General features: G+C 41.6%; 2 protein-coding genes across 4 annotated transcripts in view; one reads left to right on the forward strand and one right to left on the reverse strand.

The window, feature by feature from the left end:
• RTL4 (retrotransposon Gag like 4) overlaps window positions 1-19,181 on the forward strand; it is a 518,532-nt gene that overhangs the window by 496,198 nt on the left and 3,153 nt on the right. Inside the window, exons 6-8 of the transcript XR_011998095.1 lie at window positions 15,316-15,388; window positions 17,649-17,793; window positions 18,742-18,934. The gene's annotated coding sequence lies outside the window, so the exon portion shown is untranslated. The remainder of the gene's footprint in view (window positions 1-15,315; window positions 15,389-17,648; window positions 17,794-18,741; window positions 18,935-19,181) is intronic.
• LHFPL1 (LHFPL tetraspan subfamily member 1) overlaps window positions 1-19,181 on the reverse strand; it is a 255,441-nt gene that overhangs the window by 195,692 nt on the left and 40,568 nt on the right. The window contains exon 4 of one of the 3 annotated variants that reach the window (XM_025983890.2): window positions 3,569-4,538. The exons of 1 other annotated variant lie outside the window; for it this stretch is intronic. In XM_025983890.2, the coding sequence (XP_025839675.1) occupies window positions 4,357-4,538 (182 nt within the window). In that variant the 3' untranslated portion in view covers window positions 3,569-4,356. Of the gene's footprint in view, window positions 1-3,568; window positions 4,539-19,181 lie in introns of those variants that run through there. One more of the 3 variants, XM_025983891.2, reaches the window with a different exon arrangement.

Below are 19,181 nucleotides of genomic sequence, written 5' to 3' on the forward strand. Positions count from 1 at the left end.
GTTTCCTCTCATCCAACAAAAAACTTATATTGCCACCAATTCTTACAGAAGCCAAAACCCCTTTTCTAGAGGTCAGAGCCTTTCCATCTTTGTTTCCTTTGTTTCCTTTCCATCTTGGCAAAGTAGGATCCCAGTGCCTGGAATCCCCAGTCGCTACAAGTGAATGGAGGGAGCTACTCCCCTAGGAGCAGGGATAATGAGGGACATTAGGGAGAAGACATTGACTAAGACATACCTGAGTGACTAAACACTTGCAGTATACCGAGATGTAGAAACTATAACCATACAGACATCAAGGTATGTTAATTGAGCAATTACTGCCACTATGGCATTCTTTCCTAAAAGAATGTCCTGCTGAATGGGCTCTTATGAAATAATCAGTGGATTGTGAGCTTGTCCAGATGAATAGCATCCCACCTGTCACCACCTCCTGCCAAAAGGTCTACGTGTTTCCAGTAAAGGACCTGTGGTACAACACTCCATCTGTGTACACAGGTGGGAAGCATGGCAGCCAGCCGGGCATGGGACAAATCACAGTCTCTAAGGTCCTCATTTGATTCATTTGGACCTCCACCTGACCCATGATCTCTCCTTCCTCTCTGTTCAACAGTAGCCAGAGGAGGTAGGCTTAGCTTTCAAGAGTCTACTCCAGGCCACAGGGGGGAAAAACAGGCTAGTCAGACATATGCAAAAATAAGGCTTGGCAGCAAAGAAAACAGACACAGGCAGAAAGGAATTTAAATTCAAATTGAACAAGGGGCTGAATCCCTCTTTCACTATAAGCCCCTAAAGGTCTGGTTTCCTCAAAGAAAAAAAAAATCCCTTTTAAATATTATCCCCTTCCCCTAGAAAAGGAGAGGAAGCATTCCAACTAGCTAGTACTTTATACAAGGTGACAGTCATTTAAAATGGTTCTTTGGAATTAATTCCTTCCTGCTCAGTCTCCTCTTTAGGGTGTAACTACTTCCCAGTGTGTTCGAGTGTCTGGACCATGTAGACTTCCTGAACTCTAAAAAGCACAGGGTTCCTGAAGAGCAATGTATAAGGGAATGATAGTGTCAAGGGCCAAGTACACTCACTGAGCTGTTATTTTCCATTTGCTCCTCCCACCCCCAAAGTCCATTCTGTGCTCTTATTATTTGCCATGTTCTGTACCAAAGTTGACCTCAACAGATTGTAGCAACAGGGTTCTTTGCTAGCTGGCATCTGGCTAGGTCTCACTAATGGTGGGCACTGGCAGGAGATCAGAGTGTCAAGAGAGTGAGATTTTATACCCCTCTCCCCTCATTCCACCAGCTATATTGCATTTAAGCAGAGTCCACATTATGCTACCTCAAGTCACAGCTCTTATCAGGCAGCTCCCCTCTTGCACCAGAATAGCTCTTGCTAGGTTCCAACAGTTTCTTCCCCTTGCCCTTTAAGTCCTAGGGGTAATAACAGCTTCTCACTGTTCATAGTATCTCTATGTCTCACTAGCACCAGCAGGTCCTTTAATCCTGCACATTCCACCATAAATGGTCCCCCATCAGGACGGCTGGTGAGCATCTGCCTTCAGCTCAGGGCGTGATCCCATGGTCCCGTGATCAAGTCCCACATCTGGCTCCCTGTATGGAGCCTGCTTCTCCCTCTGCCTATGACTATGCCTGCCTCTCTCTCTGTGTCTCTCATGAATAAATAAATACAATCTTTTTAAAAAATAAAATAAAATAAATGGTCCCCCCTGCATTAAGCTCATCTTGGCTAAGTAGACCTTACTGAGTATGCCATCTATTTTCTGCCAAGACCCTGGCTTAAAGATATATACCACTTCCACAAATTCCATCCCACAGAATTCCAGAAGGTTCCCTATCCTGAGAAGAGAGATCACCTGGTCTGTCTTTTCTAAGGAGAGTGGTCTGCCTTTTCTCAAATGCTTGACATATTCTCCATATCATGGAGTTTCCTAAGTTCAAGTTGCATTATTTTGTCTACCTAATAAAAATGAGGTTGAGCTGATTCCATTTTGTTTTACCTGTTCTTAGTTATCTTCTTAGTCATCTTTCTTATAATTGCAAACCAAATTACACTGCTTCCTTTCCAATGAGGCATGTGCAACTCCCTTACCTTAAATACTTAATCCAGTTCCATGAGGAAGATAATTCTTGACACCAGTTCAATCATCAGTTATTCCTCTAGTATTCCCCCCTTGGTGATAGGAACCACCATATCCCAAAGTGGTCATCCGCAAACTTTCACTTGCCCTCACATACATGTATCCACTAGACTAAGTGCTGTGGGACCTAATTCCTAAATATCTTTTTTCACATTCATCCATTTGCTCAAGCCCCACAATTACCACCTTAATCAGGACTGGTTCCTTTTACACCTGGATTACCAAAACATCTCTAGTTTCTCCCTATTCTATTTCATTCTCTTTACTTTTGTCAAACTGATCTTTGAGAAAACATAAATATGTTCATGTCACTTCCCTTCCAATGGTGCTCCTTTAGGATAAAATCCAAACTCCCTGTCCTGGGGTAGAAAGCCTCGTGGAATCTGAGCAGTATCTCCCTTTTCAGCTTCATTTTTGGCCAACTCACTTTGTACAACCTTATTCATTGCTTTCATAATGGTTCCATATTCTTTCATGTCTCCATGCTCCTGGTTTTCCTGCTCCTTTGTCTAGTACCCTCTTGCTTTTGCTGACTAACTGCCCCTACTCAGCTCTCAGACTTATCTTAGGCATCATCCTTCCGATGAAGTTTTCTCATGAACCCCCTCGCCTCAAGTTGATTTAATAGCCTCTCTACATGATCCTTTAGCCCCCTCTACTTCACTTACTAGCACTTAGACTCCATGCAACACACTGGCAATCATTTATCTACATGTCTGACGATGCCCACCACTATCTCTTTTAGGGTGAGAAACGGTTTCTTCCTTTTATCCATAGCACTTAGCACAAAGTATGGCATACAGTAGGATACTCAAGAGATGTGTCCTGAATGAGTGACTAGATGAATGAATGAGCTCATGAATGAAGTATATACTTGAATTCACTTACCTACATAAGGTCAATATCAGGACCCTGACCCTTGAAATGGCATGTAACTAATAAGGCCAATTTTTGCTAGTTCTCCCCTTCCAGGTAGGGCTGTACCTAAACCACTTTGAAGTGATTAAGAATAGAAACAGATGAGCTGGCCTTTTGAGTCACAGGCTCTCCCTAATCCCTAAAGCTATAGTTATAGAACAATAGAGCTGGCCTGAATTAATTGGGGAGGGGGAGACAAATTCTGTCCCTGGGAGACACCAAGTTCTTCTACATTGTCTGTCAGCTTTGAGCACCGATGGGATGGAGGCCAGCCCTAAAAATATATCAGCCCTAGTTGAAATCAGAGCTGTGCTCTTTCATGTCTAATTCACTCCTGGTATGATGGAGGGAAAGGCATTTGATGAGCAATCTTAGAAACAGAAAGAGAAACTTATATCATGCAAGGAATGACTATAGGGACAAAAAGCTACTGTGAATTTCCTAGTCAATAAAAATGAACTCTAATAGAAATTTTAATAAGGTGCCAGCAGAAACATCTTTGTCATCATCATTGTGAATTCATGTTTATTGAGTGTACAACAAATGCTAATCTCTGCTCAGAACACTGGATGAACGCCATTTCTGTATCTATAAGGGATTAGGGAATACTTGCCACTATTTTGATGCCAGTCACCCAGCCAGAACACAAAATGAACTCTTATGAATATTCTAAAGCATAATGAGGAAGGGGTTTTAGATTCTATGCAACTATCCTTGATTAGTGTTTTCCCCATTGTGAGTCACCTTCTCCATAGGCTTCCCCACAAGTGGAAAGGAAAAGAAGCAAGAGAAAATAGGAAGAGTTAAGGTATAGTCCTGAGAAGTTTGCAAAAATTTGAACAGTGGCATTCCATAGACGTTTGGATATGGCAATAAATACCAGGGGGAGGGCCATATACATGGAGTGTAGGAACCAGCCCTGTTCATCTCCTGGTCCTTCCCTGCACATGTGTTCCTACACAGCCTTTAAGTGATAGACAGGAGCTGTAGAACTCTGAAGATCTGCCTGATTGTGAAGTTACCTTTCAGGTGAGGATCTTCTCCTTATTTTGCATAAAGGAGCACTCTGGGACATGAGGGCTAGTGGGTACTCACCAGCTAGGTAAACATTTAAGAGAATCATTGTTGTTGATGAATTTTGTAAATAGCCACTGACCTACTGGCTTATGGGAAGGTGGAAATGAATGGTGAGTTAAAAAGCATGCAAACAGGAGGCCACATTAGTGGCCTCTTTTCAAGGCTCTCTTCCTTTCTCTTTCCCACTCTCTCCAATCTTTTGCCAAAACTCAAGGTTTGAGGCAGTGGTCAAGCTCCATGGCATAAGAATTGGTGTTCCTCATGATACTCTCTGCCAACATGACAGGCTTGGGGTTTCTTCCAGCAAAGCAAGAGAGCCAGGTACAGATCAACATGGCTGCAGCTGCTCCACCTCCAGCACAGTAATAGGCCCAGCCAAGCCGACAGGTACCTGTAGAAATAGGGACAGAGACATGAGGGTTGTGTTGTCTTCTCAGACATTCTCCTTGGGGTGTTAGGGTTAATGTGAAACTATGAAACTGAGTGCAACTGGGCTTCTTGTTTCTTCTTTTCCTTTTTTGCTAATGGCTGGTATTTGCTTTAGTAAGAAGTTATAAAATGTCATTTTGTTACAGTAGGAACCTGAGGGTGGTGTGGGTGGTAGTGGTGGTGGTACTGCTAATGAAGTTGATGATAAGAACAACTTGATCAAGTGTCAAGAACTATGCAAAACTCCTTAGACATACATCCCATTGATCATTACAGTAACTATATGAAATAGGCACTCTTTATTATCTCTGTTTTATGTAGGATGAGGTAACCTGAGGCACAGGTTAAGGCAATTGTGAAAGATCACACAGCAGTAGAGTCAGGATATAAACCCTGGCAAATCTCTACTCTAAAGCTCTACATTTTTCACCACACATATGTACTGCAGTACAGGGTCTATTTCCAAAGAACCATTTTTTTCTGCATCATCAGGAGATTTGACAGGCACAAAAATAAAAATCCCTTGCCCCTTGTTACATGCCTTTATCTTAACCTACCCCTTTCAGCATCTCCAGGGAAAAAATACGCATTGGAATCAAGTCAGAGCTTGTAAGGTGGTAGTTTCATTTTGAAGGGTAATAGGAAAGGTCACCTGCTCAAAAATATCCACTCCACCACCTGCCTTTCGATCAGAGGTAGATTCTGTCCTTTGAAATATTTGTGTTTTCTCAAAGAACATTCCATCCAAAAATGTCAATGCCCAAAGAAAGAAGGAGAGCCATTAATTTATAAGGGAACAGAGTAACAATGAATTGTTAAAATCAAGTGCTTAAGCAAACAAGACTCCAGAAATTGGAGCAGATGCCACTAATGGAAAATTGCAGAGGGGCCCCAAGAAAAGAGGTAGGCAGTGACCTTCACCTACCTCACAGTCTTGCAGAAAGCTACTCCTGACTACAGTCAGTCAGTTGGAGATGTCAAGACTGATGTTGACAATTTACTTCCTAATAACCAATTGTTTCTGTTCACATGGTGTTCAGTGAACCTTAATTTTCCTTCCTTTAATTGACTAGTTGGCATGTCATATAAAGAGTATAAGATGGCCCCAAGTTAAACTCCTTTGTTCCTCTGTTCAGGCCAGCCTAATTTACCCTCAATTTCTTATCTCAGAAATAGCGTTCCTACCACCACCAAATTATTATTCATACTCTCTCTCCTGCCAGAAACAGCTTCTTTCCTCTTATTCATCGATTCATATCTTTCTCAGAACACTATCTAGTACTTTCAGGAAGCTTTCCCACATTGACGCCAGTGGGCTCAAGTCACCTCAACCAGGTAGCCCTCCAAGAGTTTATTCATGCATCCCTTACGTGGGTTACTGTTTGACAAATTAAGAGGAAAATTTACATATCATATATTTTTCATCTGCCTTTTACCCGCTTCCAGATTGTTGGCTCAACAGTGCAAATGTATTTGTCTCTTTCTTGATAATGCCTCCCATGCTCTGTTAACAGTGGTTGATCATTATGTATATTTTAGCCTAACAATACTCCAAAGATGGGTACACTTGAATTTTTAATCCTCAACATCCAAACCTATGGCTTAAATTTTTTATTAAAGTTATAAAACCAGCTATAGTACTATTCTATTTGTTCCTGGAATGTGCTACAGTCCTTACTACCATAAGGCCTATGCATATTCCATTGCCTGAAATGCTTACTGCATGTGCACATAAAAACAAATACTTCCCACCACTCTCTGCCTAGTCAATGTTTAGTCATTCGTCAAAGCTCAGCCCAATCATAAATCCTTAGCAAAGCCTTCCCTGACTTCCCTAAGTCAAATTCCTTCATCAGAGGTCTTCATTAGCATTGTGTATACTTCCTTCTATACTTGAATGAATGAGTGAATCCCTTATCCCTTGCCATGGCCAATGTGACAATTTTAGTTCTTTAGCAGAGATAGTACTCTACCAATAGATGGTGGCAGTCATATAACTTCTTGAAGTCCGATGGCCCCGTACAAAAAATACTAGTGAGAGCCAGACTATAGTAGATATGGAAACAAAGCAATCCTTAGACAGATGGAGTGAATTTGAAAGAGTACCCTTCTTAGAAAAAATAATTCAACTATCTACAAAGTGGCCTCACCATGAACAATAAAGCTGGGACTCTGAGAAGAGTCCACTGAAGAATATCATATTGAGGAAGCAAATACAAATTTATTAATTTGTACCCTCCCCCTACCTTGTCACACCTCCCCTTAGAATACACACATACTCACTAAAACTAGGAGGTTTTACACAATGCTTTGGGTTTCACAAGGTGAAAATTCTAGAGATGGGCAAACCTTCAACTTCAGCCATCCTTAGGGAAGGCTGCAGTTTTTATTGTGCCCATTTCACAGACAGGAATGTGAGGCTTAGTTGATAGCCCTGGGAACTCTCTCAGAAGCAGGGAGGTAGAAGCAGGGATCCAGACCAAAGTCTCTACTATCAATCTGGTACTCTGCCCTCTACTGGTTTCCTCATCCCCCGAAAGCCATTTTTCTCTTCCAGGACCCTTGACCTGTAAGCCCTAAAGAGGAGGAATCTAAATTAATTTGTAATAGGTTCACCTGAGCTTCTCTCATAATCCCTCTAACCAAAATCTCCTGTGCTTACATGGTAGAGTAGACAGGAGCCAGCTCTGGGGTGGACCCAACTTCCTCTTCTCTGGCATGCTCCCAATGTAGTCTAGACAAGGCATCAGACGTCTCATTCTTTCTTGAGTTGCTTGTCAGGTCATCCCTCCATTAGAGTAGCAGGGATATTTTTATTAGATACATGCACCCTGGGATCAGGAAAAGAGTTGTTTCTGTAAATGAAAGGAATAAATGCATAGCATGCGATTCCCCCAAAGCCCTAGGCAGGAAGAAAGCTGACAGAGTGGGCAGCTCCAGAGTGAAGAGCTAGCTAACAGGACTTGATTAACCTTTTAACAGTCAGGTCGGAGCCAGGTATCACAGGAGCCAGGACCAAAGTGCTCCCCTTGCCACAACAAATGCACTCAGACTTGCCTTTCACAGAGACTCCTGTTAGGCCACTGAACAGCACCTCAACTCTAAGCTGCTCCATGTAGGTTGCCCAGGAGAAGTAGAGTAAGTAGATCTTCTATCCAACCTTCTCCCAACAACCCTACCTGTTATCTGCCTGAGGAAATAGAGAGGTTATATCAGTAGCATTGCAAAAGGAGGGGGAAAAAGCAAACCTTTCAAGAACTATATATTCAAGTTGAGAGCTGCTGTCAATATTCACCTACTTCACAGAAAGCTTGGACATTTGTCCAATGGCCTATAAAGGAATTTGTGTTTTCTATGGAAGGGTGCAAAAAAAGGAGCAGTGACAATGAACTATCACCCTTCACCTCCAATCACTCTTTAGTGAAGTCCATGGACCATCACCAATTCCTAAATCCTACTCTCTGAAGCACCATTGATTATTCATCTAACAAACATTTGTTAAGAACATATTATGTGCCAGACACTTTGGATACACCATCCTATTTGATTCTCATGACAGCCACAATTATTATCATTAACAGATGAGAAGACAGAGTCTCAGAGAGACAAGTTACTCTGTCAACTTACAAGTGTCAGAGTTCAGATGTGAATGCCAGCACTGAAAGTCCATGGTCATCTATTTTAACCACGCCAGGAGAGTGGAGCCAAGGATACAAGTTACTATGGTCTAAGATTTATGGGAAAGTATGCCTTCAACTAATCACTTCAGCTTTCTGTGTCTCAATTTCCTTTGCTTTAAGTGAAGCGAATTCTGCCAGACAGATTTTTAAAAGCCCCTTCCAACCTAAAATTTCCATTTTGCTATGAACATGATAAATGCTTTAAGAGACATATGATGGAAATACTATAGGAACATCTAAGAAAAGAAGAATTATTTGTGTCTGGGAGAATTCAGGCTCAGATAATGGTTTTGCAGGGAAGATAGCATTTCAACTTGACTTAAGCAGTGGGAAGTGGGCATTCTAGGTAGTGGGAGTGGTTGGTGTGAGCAAAGTTATATAAGTGAGAAAGCTGACCACATGTTTCAGAAACAGTACTCCATTCAGAGTTGCTTCAGAAAAGGAGCTATAGTTGGCAAATAATAAGCTGACTCTAGACCAGGAGGAGCCATGAAATCTGGCATCTTTCTCATGAGCAATGGGGAATCATGGAAATTTTCTGATCAGAGGATGACATGATAAAACAAGGTTTCTCAACCTTGGCACTATAGATATTTTGGCCCCCCAAAAAACCTTTGTTGTATGGGAGTGAGGTGAGGTGTGGTGGGCTGGGGTGGGGAGGCTTGTCTTGTGTATTGTAGCACCCTGGCCTCTACCTACTAGATGCCTGCCCCTTATCCCTCCCCTCTGAGTTATGGAAACCAAAAATATCAACAGACATTGTCAAGTATTCCTGGAAGCAGGGGTGGAGTGAATTGCTTTCCATTAAGAATGACTGAGTTAGAAGTATAGTTTGGGAAGATTAACCTACAATCTCTGTATAAAAAGGATTGGAGGCAGTTGTATACTCTAGGAAGAGACCACTGAACCAGAGGACAGGGATGCTGGTACACATCTAACAATACATAAAATAGCCTCCCACAACAAAAAATGATCTGGCAAAAAATGTCAGTATTTTTGAGGTCAAGCAACCCTCATCTAGGTAAACATCAAATATTTACACTTTGAATTACCTCCAAAATGAATCTTGATGACTGAATATTAGGCCAGCAGAATGGAATCTTCTTCCTTAAAAACAGCTGTGCATGGTTTCCTACTGACCTGGGAAGCTGACTGGAACTGGAGCATGGTTAGCTTTGAGAATTCTAGTATGCTAGCCCAGGGAAGCTGGGGAAGTTAAGGAGAGAGATCTCACAAGGTATTCAGGAGGAAGCACTGATTCCCTGGGAGTCAGGAGACAGGAGTCTGAAGAAATCTCTTAACCCCATAGGATTTCAGCCCTCTCACTCTTAAAATTGGAGAAAGTAGTTAAGTGCCTGCCTAAAGACAGAGCAATAAAGACTAGATGAGTTCTTGAGGTCCCTTTCAGAAATAGCCAGGCTCACTGCTGCCTCACCTTTCAGATTGACTCTACCAATTCTAAGCCTCCATGCTAGAATTGTTCTTCATGTCCTCAGAAAATAATACAGTGAGCTGACACCACAGCTGGGGATTGTCTCTACATACATACATAGGTATCTGTGAAGAGAAAGATTGGGTGGTAGGATAGGGAGAGAAAAGAGGTCCTAACTGCAAATTGGCTTTATGCAAAGTTTCTAGAGGATCCCCGAGAGAAGCTTGTTCCTTTTTTGCTCTTCTGTATAATTTCTAACACACTATCTGTGAGTCATTCTATTCCAGTGTTGAATTTGCTGTGACAAGATCCCTCATAAAAGTTATTAAATCATCACTCAGCAGTGGGCCTGACATTTAAATCAAGACACATTGCTTTTATTCCAAGTTGCAAATCAAATTGGTTTGGAGTTTGACTTTATTTTCTTTGATTCAGCATTAAGTTATATTATTACATCTCTGCTGTTTAGAGAACAAACTGTCACTGGCTGCTACTTAAACTGACCCCCCCTCTCCATAGAGCCCCAGTCCTATGTCCTTAGGGACATGGTGTCTGGCCAACTGTAAATCAATCATTATGAACTACTGGGAGGAGTTAGCCATGGGCTGATGCTTTTGGTGGGGTCTAGTATTGGCATGGGTATCAGAATTGGGAATCAGAGTAGGAAAGAGTCTAACAGAGAGGCTCTCTTTGCAGAGGCCATGCTCAGAGTGCCAGCTTAAAACCCAACAAGCTGGAGAACTAATCTAAAGAAAGGAGTCCTGCTTGGAGAAAGAGGGAAAAGGCATAGGAGAGTAAACCACTTTGGAAGACAGTTTGACAAATTCTAATAAAACTAAAGATACTTATACCATATGATCTAGAAATCATGTTCTTTAGTATATATCCAAAGCAGTTGAAAACTTATGTATACACAAAAACCTGCACTAGAATGCTTATAGCAATTTTATTCATAATTGCCAAAACTCAGAGGCAACCAGGATATCCTTCAATAGGTGAATGGATAAATTTACACTGGTACATCCAGACAATGGAATATTATTGAACACTAAAAAGAAGTGAGCTATTGAGATGCCTAGGCAGCTCAGTGGTTGAGCATCTGCCTTCTGCTCAGGGCTTGATCCCAGGGTCCTAGGATTGAGTCCCACACTGGGCTCCCCACAGGGAGCCTGCTTCTCCCTCTGCCTGTGTCTCTGCCTCTCTGTGTGTGTCTCTCATGAATAAAAAAATAAAATCTTTAAAATAAAAAAAGAAGTGAGCTATCAAGCCATCAAAAACGTGGAGGAAACTTAAATATATATTATTAAGTGAAAAGCCAAACTGAAAAAGCTACATACTGTAGGATTCAAACTATATAACATCTGAAAAAGGAAAAAACTATGGAGATGGTAAAAGGATCAATGGTGCCATGAGTTGGTAGGTCTGGGGAAAGATGAAAAGGCAGGGCATGGCTAGTTGATAGGGGAGTGAAAATACTCTGTATGATAGTATAATGGTGGATACATGTCAATATATATTTGTGCAAATGTATAGAATGTACAACACCAAGAGTGAACCATAAAGTTATGGTCTTTGGGTGACTATGGTGTGTCAATGTATGCTGATCAGTTGTGAAAAGTATACCACTCTGGTGGAGGATGTTGATAAAGGGAGAGGCTATGCATGTGTAGGGGCAGGGGGCATATGGGAAATCTCTGCACCTTCCCCTCAAGTTTGCTATGAATCTGAAATTGCTTTATTAAAGTCCTCATTAAAAAATGAAGTAAAAAAATAAAATAAAAATAAAAAATGAAGTAAGTCTGTCTTTTGGGTTTTTCAAGTATTCCTTTTTAGAAAATCATCTGATAGAAGTCTAGGCCCCTGAAAGTTTGGAGGAAGAGACAGAGAAGCAAGGATGTAGCAAGTATATAATGACCACTAACACTTCCAACACTGACTAGCCTAGATGAAATGGAATTTTCAGATAATATGAAGTTTTGATTTGATGAAAGTGTTGCCAAAAGTCTAATTCTAGGAGCTAATACTCTAGGAAAAGGCATGCTGTGACCCAGGATCAGAGGTCAGGAGCCCTGGATATGTAGTAAGAAAGAGGCTGGTGGAGGGGATGAGGACTGTGAAGTAGCTTGAGCTTTGGGGTAGGGCAAGAAGGATAAAGCTGTTTAACAATGTAAACATCTTTGGGGTGTGGACTGTAGACTATATTCCTATACAAAAATGACATCCAAATTCTAGGAACTCATGTCGTCAGGATTTGGGGAAGTAGTTCAGGTAGAATGCAAATAGAACAATACTAATATTGTTTTATCATCTTATATACTCCAATAATCAGGGCACTTGAGAGACATTGCTCTAGGTTCAGAGGCAAAATAAAGGAAGAAGTGACCCCAAGGATGGAGGAGGATCTGCAGTGGGAACCAGAATATTGCCCTCAACTTCACCTTCCAGAATAGATGGAACAGATATGCAGAGATGTCTGTCTAGGAGCCACCTGAGGGGCCTTCACAGCCTTCATCATTTCAAACCAGGCTGCCTGCACTGGCCCTGAGAGCAGTCACCTCAGCTACAGAGAGATACCTAAGATTCTTTTGGAATTCTATGGAGGGAAAGAAGAAGAACTAGAGAGAGATCTACAGAAGAAAGAATCTAAGGGAGAGTCAATGGAGTAGGTGGAAGAAGAAGAAAAGAAAGGCAGGGAGAATTTGCTTAGAAAACCTTAGTATAAGATTAGAACACTAGAGAATCTGGTACCTAGGGACAGAGTGGAGAGGTTGAGCTCTTCAACAGACCTCTTCTTAATAAAGATGGAGTTTTTTTCCAGAGCAGACCCAGCTCAGGAAAATCAGCTGCTCCTCTCATCACTGTAGCACCATCTGAGCTTATGAAACCAGGGCTGCAACCCACCTCCCAAATTGCTGTTTGGTGTGTATGGTGGGGGGAGGGGAATGATAGGGTTGCTATTTGCTTATTCAACATATTTTTGCCATGGGGACTTGCATTTTGTATTAAGCAGGCAGCAAGGGTTTGGAAGAAGCTGGTGGTCCCATCTGTTCAGAAAGATACTGCTAACTATAGGGTCTCCATAGGTAGCAGCATAAAAATATTTTCAATGCAGCCAAGCTAAATGAAGAGAGAACTTTTTCTGCTAGGTTCAGGATGGATGAATAATTGTAAAAAATAAAGCAAAGCCAATGAATTCAAGGACAATTGCCAAACACCCTTTCCCCACCCCCACCCCACTGTAGCCCCCAGTGAAAAGATAGCCAAAACCATGAGGATAGCTCTCTTCTCACTCTCTAGGCTAAACATGAGTATCAACAGAAGACCAGACTGGAGGCCCAGAACCCACTGAAGATTCCAGAAGCCTGTTAGGCTCCCTTGCCAGAGAAAAAGGCAAAACAAAAAAAAAAATCCTTTGAAAAACTTCAGTAATTCAGGTAACCATGTTTTTGTTAGTAGCCACTGTTTCTAGCTACTTGTTAGAAAGTCAGGGTAGCACTCAATAAAGAGCCAAATCCTCATGGTGACAGAGATGCCCTGATATGGTTGATTGTTTTCTCTTACACTTTGCCAAAAAAATTGAACCCTGCCATTGAAACCTTCCCCAGCACTAGTAAGCATTTGCTTCTGACTCATCCTTGTATGTTGTCAACCAGTCTTTCCTATTTATGTTATTTCTTGCATAGCTATCCTGAGGTTTAGTTACTCCAATCATCTTTTCTCTTCAATGGAGGATAAAGGCAAGGAAGCATGTCTCAGGTCAACTTAAATTGTGCTTCTGGGTCTTTCGAGATTGTCCCCCACCTGCCCCTGAATAAACCTTCATGTCACTCTATGTTGTTCTTTTTATAGCTCATCAAACTACACTTGCAGCAGCATTTCAGAAGAGATTTGGAAATTGCTATAGACTGAATGTTTGCATCTCCCCAAAACTCATGTGTTAAACCCTAATGCCCAATGTGAATGTATGTGGAAGTGGAGCCTTTGGGACACCTCATGACACTTAGGTCATGAGGGTGAAGCCTTAATAAATAGTATTAGTGCCCTTATATAAGAGACCCCAGTGAACTCCCTTCCCCCTTCTGCCATGTGAAGACACAGCGAGAAACTGCCACATATGAATCAGGAAGAAAGAATTCACCAGACACTAAATCTGCTGGCACCCTGATCTTGGACTTCTTAGCCTCCAGAACTATGAGAAAAATATTTGTTGTTTATACATCATTCAGTCTTTGGCATCTCTTACAGCAGTCCAAACAGACTAAGACAAGTACTTTCCTCAAAGAGACTAGTAAAAAACCAAGTTCTGGACCTGCTTGACTCAGCATGTACTCTGTAAGATACTTGGCCTCTTAGAAATTGGCCCCTCTCCTCTAGCATCTGCTCAATAGATTTCTGATTGCATCCACTTGAACTTTTTCAGTTAATAAAGTCATCGTGGTAAGCTCTTTAAATACATTGTTCTCACATAGGTAAGATCAACAAACTAGATTGAGTAAAAGGGAGCCAGAGACAGAAGTGGAGCAAGTAAACAGACTTAGTGTGATAAGTGCTGTGACATAGAGCAATACAATGACACAGATGAGGGGCATGAAGTGCAGTTCTAAGGGGGCAAAGAGTTTTCAAGAAAAAGTAGGAAGTTAGCTCACTGAGAAAGAGAAGGGTATTCCTAACAATGAAAGAACACATGCAAAGTTGCGAAGGTTTGAAAGAATGTGGTATTTTCAGGGCAAAGAGGAGGAGCTTGAGTGTTAATGGAAGTGATGGCCAAGGTCCCTATAGACCACGCTTCCCGAGTCCTTTTCCTGTAGGCAATGGGGAACCATTGCTAAAGAATAACACCAGATTTGCATTTTTGAAAGATCACTTTGGCCACAGAATGTGAAATGGATCAAGAAAGTGGTGTGTAGGGGATCCCTGGGTGGCGCAGCGGTTTAGCACCTGCCTTTGGCCCAGGGCGTGATCCTGGAGACCCGGGATCGAATCCCACATCGGGCTCCCGGTGCATGGAGCCTGCTTCTGTCTCTGCCCCCCCCCTCTCTCTCTATGTGTGACTATCATAAATAAATAAAAATTAAAAAAAAAAAAGAAAGTGGTGTGTAGTATCTTCAGGAATATGGAGAAAGTCAGAGGTTTTTTTCTATAAAATAGATGAAAAAGATTGATAAGAGAAAGAAAATGGGTTCTAGAGTTCTCAAGTGCTTTAGCAGTATTTAATACTTCTGATAATTGATATCATTATGGTTTGGGATTAAAATCATTATAGTTGTATTTAATAAATGTCTATAAATGTATATATATATTTATATATATAAAATGTCTCCTCAAAGCTTCTTGAAGACTATGCTTTTCAATTCTTAAAATGCTATAATGCTATGCAGTGTGTATATATGTATAATATATGTTAAATATGTATATTATATAAAATATATATTTAATAAATATTAAATATGTATAGATATATTAAAAATATATATATATATATATAAAATGTCTCCTCAAAGCTTCTTGAAGACTATGTGTTTCAATTCTTAAAATAATGTACAGTGTCTCATTCAGTATCTTATATATGGTAAGTGTCCATAATATGCTTACTGAGTGTTATATACTTTTTTTTCTGACTGGACTAGGTCCCTTTATTGGGGAAAGCCAGGATTACAATGGACTTAAGAGTTGGCATGGAGGCCCTTTTTCTTGCCGAAGGTGGGTACAACATTGACAAAGTGCCAGTTGCACTGCAGCCTCTGCTTGGCTCAGCTTGTCTTCTTCTGTTTCCCCTATTTGGCCACCTTGGGAGTTTGCCTTCTTACTTTCCCAACATGGGCCAGGGAACCATGGACTTCACCTCCAAGTACGTGGCCTGCTACTTCCAGGGTGATCAGAGCCTCCACTCCACACTGACCCAGGATAGCCTCATCCTCTAGGGGATATACCTGTCAGGATCAAGACTTGATCTTCTGGACTGATGTCCTCCAGCAAGACTGAACAGCAGCCGCTGCATCCTCTACTGCAAAGATGGAGTCCAAAAAGAGGAAGGAGCAAGGGCACACATGTCCTCACCTCCTGCAGCATGCCACATCACTGCTCTACTTTTATATATTTCTGCCAGAATCTTCAAATTCTTATTAATGCTAGAATGCCAGACCAGGCAAGCTGATAGACCTCAAGATTCAGAAGCAGGTGCACCCTCATTCTAGCCATTGACTTAGCCCCATATCTGCAAGTCCAGGTTTGAACATCAGCTATTTCTATCCATGTTCCATTGGCCAATAGATATAGACCCTAAATGCTCTCCTTGGGCCCAGTATGTCTGGGTAACAATCAATGCCACAAATAATACCACCCGATATGTGTATAGCATTTTACAATTTACAAGGCACCTATTCTATCCATTATTTCATTTAATCCTCTTGTATTTGTTTTATTCATTCATCAGGTCCCAGCTAGAGGCAGGAATGTCATTATAGAGAAAGTCATTGAGCAGACAGATAAGTATATGATAAAGATTGCCACTTAGCCAGAGAGTTGAGACTGGGCCAGGTCCATGTGTGCCCAGGAAGTCATTTGGCACATGAACATGAGGATGGCAGAGAATGGTATTTGCAACCATGACCTGTTATTTACAAACTGAAACTATGGACAAGTCATTTAACATTTCTGAGTTTTAGCAGTCCTATGGGCACAATGGAAGTGACACCACAGAGCAGCTGTGAAGGTCAAATGATATGACACATATAAAGCACTCAGCACAGCACCCAGAATAAGCAATACTTCTGGGTCCCCTTTCCTCTCAGCTAAACATTTTTCAATTAGCCCACTAGTTCCCACAAATGTCTGGAGACAGCTTTAACATGCAGATTTCTAGGCCCTGCTCCAGATCTATAGAATTATTCTCTCTGGGGAGAGGCCCCTGTGATTGCAAAGCACAGTCCAGTGGGGAACCACCTGAATGAGACCTTATCATTAGTTCAAACTGATCCAACTTTTAGATGAAAGTCAAACTTTAATTAAGAACCTATGGTGTGGGGGTGCCTGGATGGCTCAATTGGTTAAGTGGTCAGCCGTTGGTTTCAGTTCAGGTCGTGATCTCAGGGTCCTGAGATCCAGCCTGCGTTGGGCTCTGCACTCGGCGCAGAGTCGGCTTAGGACCCTCTGTTCCCTAAGCTCCTGCCTTCTATTATTTCTCTCTGTTTCAAATAAATGAATAAATCTTTAAAAATAGAAAAAAGGACCTACAGTGTGCTTGATGAAGTGCTTACAGGCTTTCTTTTGAAAGATACATGTGTATGCAATTTTTCCCAATTCATCTGAGTGGGACTTGGTGAAAATTGTTTGAGAAAGTCATGCAACACAGTGGACAGACATATATTTCCACCCCTGTAACTCTAACTTTGCCAAAGAATTGCCCTGGGGATGTGCAAGAACTGTTCCCAGTTTTCCCTCTGATCCCTACCTTTGAAAGCTCTTTCACTTATTAGATAACCTGGGTAATCTAACCTGTAAGAGTAACAACAATAATCATGGCAGTTCTTGTTGATGTTTATTGAGTTCAGGCCCTGTACTAAGTTTTAGGTGCCTCACTTCATTTTGTCCTCACAAGAGCCCCGTGAAATGGGCGCTACTGTACCAACACCCCTATTTAAAACTGGTTTCTGTTTATGTATATATATTTTTAATTTTTTTGGAGAAGGCTTAGGATACTGTGTCGTTCCAGAGCAGCCCGGGAAAGACACTCACTAAAAGTGAGGGGAACAAAGAAGACTTACTGAGGTTTATAGAAGTAAGTTTGAGCAGAGGAAACGGAAGAAAGGAGATGAAGCATGAACCCTATTTGACCTGAGGGCGGGAGGCGGGATGGAGAAAGCACAGAGAACAGGATGAATTCACCTGCCTTTACCGCCATCTCGTGGTGGTCTGTTGGACAGTCAACCAGTTCACAATTTTGCATTTACTGTTTCAATAGGGGAGCCTGCTAGACCCTCTGCAAGGCACTACGTGGGAAAACAAGGCCAAGTAAAACAGAACCTGCCCTTTGAGGTCCTTTTAGAGGCTGCCACCCTCTGGAGTCATCAGGCTGGAAGTCATCTTAGGGATCGACTATGCCAGGTGTAAGCACCCTTTTCTCATGCAGGCTCTTTTCAGGAAAGGCAGAAATGTTTATAAGCAGCACCATTTTTTTTTTCTGTTCAAAATTAAGAATAGCTTAGCATCCCATGGGGGTGTATAGAGTCTCATTACTTGAATTCTTCACTATTTTTAATAGAAGATGGTCAGTGAGAAAATTGGCACTGAAGTTTAGTCGCTAAAATGATAGGGAGGAGGAATCTAACAGTAGGTAAGTTTTCTCATTTTCTATGCCTTACAGCTCTAGGGCATTGTTTTCATCGAGCACATTTATGTGCACTTTGTCATTTCATGGCCAAAACAATCCCTCAAGAGATAAAATCATCTTCATCGTAGTCACTGGGAACTAGGTTTACAGAAGTGAAATGTATATGAGGAATCTAAAAAAGCCAAAGTGGTCCAAAACAGAGAGTAAAATGATGGTTACCAGGTGCTGGAAAGGGGCAGGGAGATAGAACAGACATTGCTTTTAAGCAAACTTGCAACAAGTAATCAATAAGCCCTAGACCTCTAATGCACACAGTATAGTGAATATAGACAATAATACTGTATCATAATCATCAAACTTGCTAAGAGACTAGAACTTAATTATTCCAACCACTACAAAAAATAATTATGTCATATGATAGAGGTGCTAATTATCACTGCAATGTCAATGGTATTGTGATATAGAAATGTATCATATTAACATGTACACCTTAAATTTACATAATGTTATAGGTCAAATATATTTCAATAAAAAGCACAAAAATATACGAAGCTGAAATGACTTGGTTCTGGTCACACAGAAAATGGCAATGGAGCCACCTTGCAATTTGTTCCATTCACTCAGGGCAACGTTTAGAGAGCACCCAAGCGTGTGCCAGGCACCAGGGATATATGGTTAAATTAAGTTGCTCCCTGACTCACTGATTGCCTCCTGCCTGTTCCAGCTTCACCCAACTTCTCCAGATGGAAACACCTCTTTGTGTGACCTGGGAGGACAACTGAAAAACCTTAAGCAACACCTGAGCTACGAGTTTTCCAGAAGGACAGGCTCCTCAGGGCATTCTAGCTGATGCTGCCTGATGAATGAGTTGCTTTTTCCCAATTCACTGAGCCAATGCCTGGACTTCACTCCCATGGGTAAGTGATACTAAAAGTCTCCTCAACTCTAGGAAGGCTGCCTTACATAGACTGGTTTACCCTTCTGGGTTTTTTTTAAAGATTTTATTTATTTATTTGAGAGAGAGAGAGAGAGAGAGCACACAAGTAAGACAGGGAGGGGCAGAGGGAGAAGGAGAAGCTAACTCCCCACTGAACAAGGAGCCCCATGTGAAGGCTCAATCCCAGGACCCTGAGATCCTGACCTGAGCTGAAGGCAGACGCTTAA

This window comes from Vulpes vulpes, chromosome X (assembly GCF_048418805.1).
Source record: "Vulpes vulpes isolate BD-2025 chromosome X, VulVul3, whole genome shotgun sequence".
NCBI classification, from domain to species: Eukaryota; Metazoa; Chordata; class Mammalia; order Carnivora; family Canidae; genus Vulpes; species Vulpes vulpes.